General features: G+C 43.2%; 1 protein-coding gene across 1 annotated transcript in view; it reads left to right on the top strand.

Moving 5' to 3' along the window:
* Positions 1-1,569: 1,569 nt before the first annotated feature.
* LOC120020879 (C-Jun-amino-terminal kinase-interacting protein 2-like) overlaps positions 1,570-6,000 on the top strand; it is a 130,179-nt gene continuing 125,748 nt past the window's right edge. Inside the window, exon 1 of the mRNA XM_038964511.1 lies at positions 1,570-1,634. Within this exon, the coding sequence (XP_038820439.1) occupies positions 1,570-1,634 (65 nt within the window). The remainder of the gene's footprint in view (positions 1,635-6,000) is intronic.

The following is a 6,000-nucleotide window of genomic DNA, read 5'->3' as shown; positions in this document are numbered from 1 at the left end:
CTACTTTGGTTAGCGCGTTTGGTAAACAATTCCAAAGTCACAAAGCGCGTTCACTAAAACGTGACGAAATGTCCAAAGGTTCCGTAACAGTCAGTAGAAACATGTCAAACGATGTATTGAATCAATCTTTAGAATGTTGTTAACATACATCTTGAATAACGTTCCAACCGGAGAATTACATTGACTTCAGATGAGCGATGGAACGGAGCTGCCTCTCACGTGAACGTGCGTGGTCAAAGCATGGTCACCTCATGGCAGTGGTTACTCATTCCTGTCTCCTTCGGCCCCCCTTCACAGTAGAGTCATCAGACAAAGTTCTATTGACTGTTGACATCTAGTGGTTACATCTCGCTGTAATTTCAATGGGAGCTTGGTTGAAAATCTACCAACCTCAGAAAAAATCCAAACAGGAAGTGGAACTTCTCAGGTTTTTTCCTGCCATATGAGTTATGTTATACTCACAGACATAATTCCAACAGTTTTATAAACTTCAGAGTGTTTTCTATCCAATACTACTAATAATATGCATGTATTAGCAATTATGACTGAGGAGCAGGCCGTTTACTCTGGGCACCTCTGTGCACCTTTCATCCAAGCTACTCAATACTGCCCCTGCAGCCATAAGAAGTTAATCGGTAAATGCTTAGTTAGACCACATGGGGCGGAATACTATAATTGTATTTCAGCACCCAACCAACTGAACAGCTCCTCATGGCATTTATAGTGTCCATGGGACAAACAACCCAATCCCCATTGTCAGTGGCGGTATTATTGAGCTAACATTTAGGTCTATTCCCTGCAATCACAGCTTTGCCAAACTATAGTTTTCAGCAACAATTCATGGCAAAGCATTCACAAACAAGTATTGTATGGCAATTAAGACAATCCACATTTTAGTGTTATTAAATAGCGATCCTGCCTGTCCTTTTATGTAATGGAGTCATGGTGCTCTATGGAATCCTTAGCAGGAGGTTAAATATCTTATCACATGCATAGGCTACCACCCACCCTCTCCAGTCGAGAATGAAAGATACCTCCAATCACCTGACAGAACGATGTAATATGTTTTGTTGCTATAATCTGTGTTTGACCTTGAATTTAAAAGCATGTTTTCTGCTGTCTGTACCAACACCCCACCCCCCTGCCTGCCCCTCCCTCTCTGCACCGCTGGCCCACCTCCGCTTCGTGTCACAGGCGTCCTCACAGCAGCAGACATTTGGCAAGGCAGGCAGTGGATTGCGGGTGTGTGGCTGGTCTGGCTGCATCGGGAAAAGATAGGGCTTTTTTGTGTGATTACGCAGTGCTGTTCTTTTTCTCTGCCATTTCCGGGCTGTAGAGTGGATAGCAGCTCAAGGCAAATGTGATGGTGATGCTGAGTACGCGTATCTGATTTGACTAGATCGAGGCCAGGGGGATCTGTAACAGGGTGGCGGTAGGATAGAGGGAGGGAGAGCGAAAGAAACTGGGCTGACCGTGACTGTGTCCGTCTGTCGCGCGCTCCGTGGTTGTTAATGGACTGTGCTCCTTCTGTGATTCTCTGCAGTCACTTTGAGCCGTTTTTGGAGGAAGATGGCGGACAGGGCTGAGATGTTTTCCCTCTCCACCTTCCACTCCCTCACTCCTCCAGGCTGCAGGTAAGACAACAAACCCGCCGACGGAGCAATGAAGGGCGACCATGCAGAGCGGGTATCTTCTCGATCGCTCAATACTGAGCGATGGAGGGCGGAGAGGGGAATACAGGTGGACGTGAGCGGATGGTGGTAGAACGTTAGTATTGTAATGAAACATTAAGGGAGTGCGACTGGAACCTTCAACCTTCTGGCCCATAGCCCTGCGTGCCATCGACTGTGCCACAAAAGCATGCTCAAGTGACAGAGTCGATATTCACACTTATAAACACAGGGTCGCTACAGTATGTGTAACAGTTATCAGTTCTGTTGATATTACTGCATTGTGTTATCACCCAGAAACGGAAAGTATGAGTATCGGAAGCTGATGATGCTGCTCTACGTCTATATAGGTCTAGGACTGCGCGCAGTGCGTATAGCTGATGCTGTGTTGGTTTCGGCTTTGTCTTTGTCTCTCGCATGGTGTGAGTTCGTATTAAAAATACCCTTCAGCTACACACAACACATAACTGCGTTTCAGAGCAAAGGAGAGAGAGGAGGAATGGTCACAAAGGACAAGCCATTGATTTGTGGCTGTCACGTCATTTGCCTTGCTGGCAGGCCGCATTCTCTCTCTCTGATTCAATTACCTCAGAGGTAGAGGGAGTGAGGCCCACGCCCTGTTGAGACAAGCATAGCTCGAAATGGGTGCTGAGCTGTTGCTGACATGTTTTGTTTTTAATATCAGTAGCCACAAAATGCATATCCCCCTATTGTTAATTGTATTGGGTAGGTTGACACTTCATGTCTGTGCTCATGGTTTGGTGTAAATATAAGCTTAACTGTGTGTAGTACACTATGTGGATTGTCTGGCTGTCAGGCATCGCTAGATTTGACTCATTCTTAGAGATGATAGCTGGAGGCAGCAGCCGTCACCACTATCATGACCTGCTGTATCCTGTGCATGTGATAATACAACTTGAAACTTTGAAACTGCTAGGCTGTTGCCAATGCCATAAATTAAAAAACAGCTTATTGATCAAATAAATAAAACAATTCTCTCTAATTGAACATAATATAACAAAATACAATAATGGCTGTGGACGATAATATAATGGGAAGATAAATGTTACAGATTATGATAATATTCCTTGTCTTTGTATGATCAGATTTAGTTATGGATATGACTCTAATATTAGATATTATTTTAATGGATTAAATTTGCAGAATCATATGGTTCCTCTATAACAGGCACTCTATTCCCAAACTGGGGTACGCATGCCCCCAGTGGTATGCGCAATGCTGTGGGGGGTACACCAAATAAAAATGTGATTCACATTTAAAAAAAAGAAATAATAATCTTCACATTTTCAAATAGTCCATTTATATTTTCCAACGGGGTTATACATTTGGGTAAGGATTTTTTCTCGCCTAAGTAGCCTCGTTTCACTGCCAAAAATAAAATTCAACCATCTAGTGTTCAGCGAAATAACAACACAATGTCAAATACAGGTAGCCTAGTCAAATAATTAATATCCAATCACATTAACCGTTACTCTCTCGCGGGAAATCCACTAACGGTTCGTATATAGCCAAACGTAGCTGTTGCTCATTCCGTTTGCTTGAAAATGGATAAATGGTTAAAAAAAGTTTGCATCCATAGAGACACACACCAGCTCTACTGGTAGTACTGCACCTGCACCTGTCGATGACACAAGTTGTTCTGCTTCCACAAGCACATCCAATGCTAGCATCAGTAATTCTACATTTGCTGTTAGCTCAGCTAGCATGGACATTGACAGTTGTGAATCTGATGCAGCCGAAGAGCTACTGCCCCTTACCTGGGAAAGCACCGAACAACAGACAGGGACGTTGGACCATCGAAGAGGCACAAATGATGAGAACTACATTGATTTGGGGTTCACTTATATTGGGAGTAGTGCCTTTCCTCAGCCACAGTGTGTTATATGTGCAAAAGTACTATCTCACATCTCGATGAAACCTTCACTCTTGCGCAGACATTTAGAAACAAAACATGCCAATTTGAAAAATAAGCCACAGGAGTGTTTTGAGCGAGAATTAAGACGACTTTCGAGTAGTAAGACATGTATAAAAGCAACAGATACCATTAATAAGAAGGGATAGAAGCGTCGTATATGGTGAGCTACCGAGTGGCTAGGATAGGCAAGCCCCATACTTTTGTGGAGAACTTAATTCTTCCTCCTGCCAAGGATATAGCTGGGACAATGCTGGGGGAAAAGGCCCAAAAAACTACACAGACAATGCCTTCATCAAACAGCACTGTTTCACGAAGCATCAGTGACCTGGCAGGAGATGTTTTGAAACAATTACTGCTTCACATACAAGCCAGTGGATTCTATGCGTTACAGCTGGATAAGTCAACAGACGTGGCGGGCCTGGCACAGCTCCTGGTATATGTCCGTTACGTTTATGGGGGGTCAATTAAAGAAGACATCCTCTTCTGCAAACCACTGGAAACCAGGACAACAGGAGAGGATATTTTTAAAGTACTGGACAGCTTTGTGACATCAAATGGACTTTGGTGGTCAAGATGTGTTGGTATCTGTACTGATGGCGCAAAAGCCATGACAGGGAGACACAGTGGAGTGGTAACGTGCGTGCAAGCAGTTGTTCCCGACGCCACTTGGGTAGAACTGTAGCATCCACCCAGAGACTCTTGCTGCCAAGAAAATGCCTTACAGCTTGAAAGACGTTTTGGACACTATAGTGAAAATGGTTAACTTTGTTAAAGCAAGGCCCCTGAACTCTTGTATATTTTCTGCATTATGCAATGATATGGGCAGCGACCATGTAATGCTTTTACAACATACAGAAGTGCGCTGGTTATCAAGGGGCAAAGTATTGACATGTTTTTTTTAAAATTGAGAGACGAGCTTAAAGTTTTCTTTACTGACAATAGTTTTCACTTGTCTGACGACTTGCATGATGATGAGTTTCTCACGTTGTTTTTGCTCACCTGAATGATCTCAATCTAGGATTACAGGGACTCTCCGCAACTTTATTCAATGTGCCGGGCAAAATTGAGGCTATGATAAAGAAGTTGGAGCTCTTCTCTGTCTGCATTAACAAGGACAACACAGGTCTTTCCATCATTGTATGAATTTTTGTGTGCAAATGAACTCAAGCTTACAGACAATGTCAAATGCGATATAGCGAAGCACCTGAGTGAGCTGGTTGCGCAATTACGCAGGTACTTTCCCGAAGTGGATGACACAAACAACTGGATTCGTTATCCCTTTCATGCCCTGCCTCCAGTCCACTTACCGATATCTGAACAAGAGAGCCTCATCAAAATTGCAACAAGCAGTTCTGTGAAAATGTAATTTAATCAGAAGCCACTGCCAGATTTCTGGATAGGGCTGCGCTCAGAGTATCCTGCCCTAGCAAATCATGCTGTTAAGACACTGATGCCCTTTGCAACCACGTACCTATGTGAGAGTGAATTCTTGGCCCTCACTAGCATGAAAACTAAATACAGGCACAGACTCTGTGTGGAAAATGATTTAAGACTCTCTCCAATACAACCCAACATTGCAGAGTTATGTGCATCCTTTCAAGCACACCCTTCTCATTAACCTGTGGTGAGTTATTCACAATTTTTGATGATCAAATAAGGTTTTATACTGTTAGGTTCTAATTCTGAGTAAAAAACTCTACGGACACTATGAAATCTAAATCACGTTTAATTCTTCCCAGAGGATCAATACAGCTGCATCAGACCAAGACATTTTCACACAAGCGCTGATATTGAACCATTCCTCATTAGCCGAGTCTCCTCCTACACATCTGTACAAACATCGTTCTTTACTTCTAGGCAGGACACTTAGTGATACAGGCCATAAACTTTTATTTCTCCCTTAACGTGACCTGACCTGATCTCGACCCCCGATCTCGACCCTCCTCCGTCACTAATCCATGGCTCTCTCCCCTTATCAATGCCTGCCATATGTGATCGCTTCCCTGCACTCAACACACGGCTGTCATGGTGCCTGGTACCAGACTGTGTCTCTTCTCCTCCCAGAGGATCCCTCCCATTGGATCCCTGATGGCTAACAATAACATATCCTGACATAATGTAAACGTTATACATTACCCTCTCTCTCTCAGTGACATGAATATGTATATTTCATATTCTCAGAACCCATCAGTAAGATGGCTAAGTAAAGAGCAAAATTATCGATTTATTATTATATTATTATTTGTGCCCTGGTCCTATAATAATAAATCGATCATGTTGTTTTTTTGCCACCATTGTAAGCATGTCACACACACACTATACGATACACTTCCCACGAGCCGGGTTGTGACAAAAACTCACACTCATACTTATGTTTAATAAATGTATCGTATA

Source organism: Salvelinus namaycush, chromosome 2, assembly GCF_016432855.1.
Source record: "Salvelinus namaycush isolate Seneca chromosome 2, SaNama_1.0, whole genome shotgun sequence".
Lineage (NCBI taxonomy): Eukaryota > Metazoa > Chordata > Actinopteri > Salmoniformes > Salmonidae > Salvelinus > Salvelinus namaycush.
Note: the sequence above shows the minus strand (reverse complement) of the source record. Positions and strands in the feature narration are given on the sequence as shown.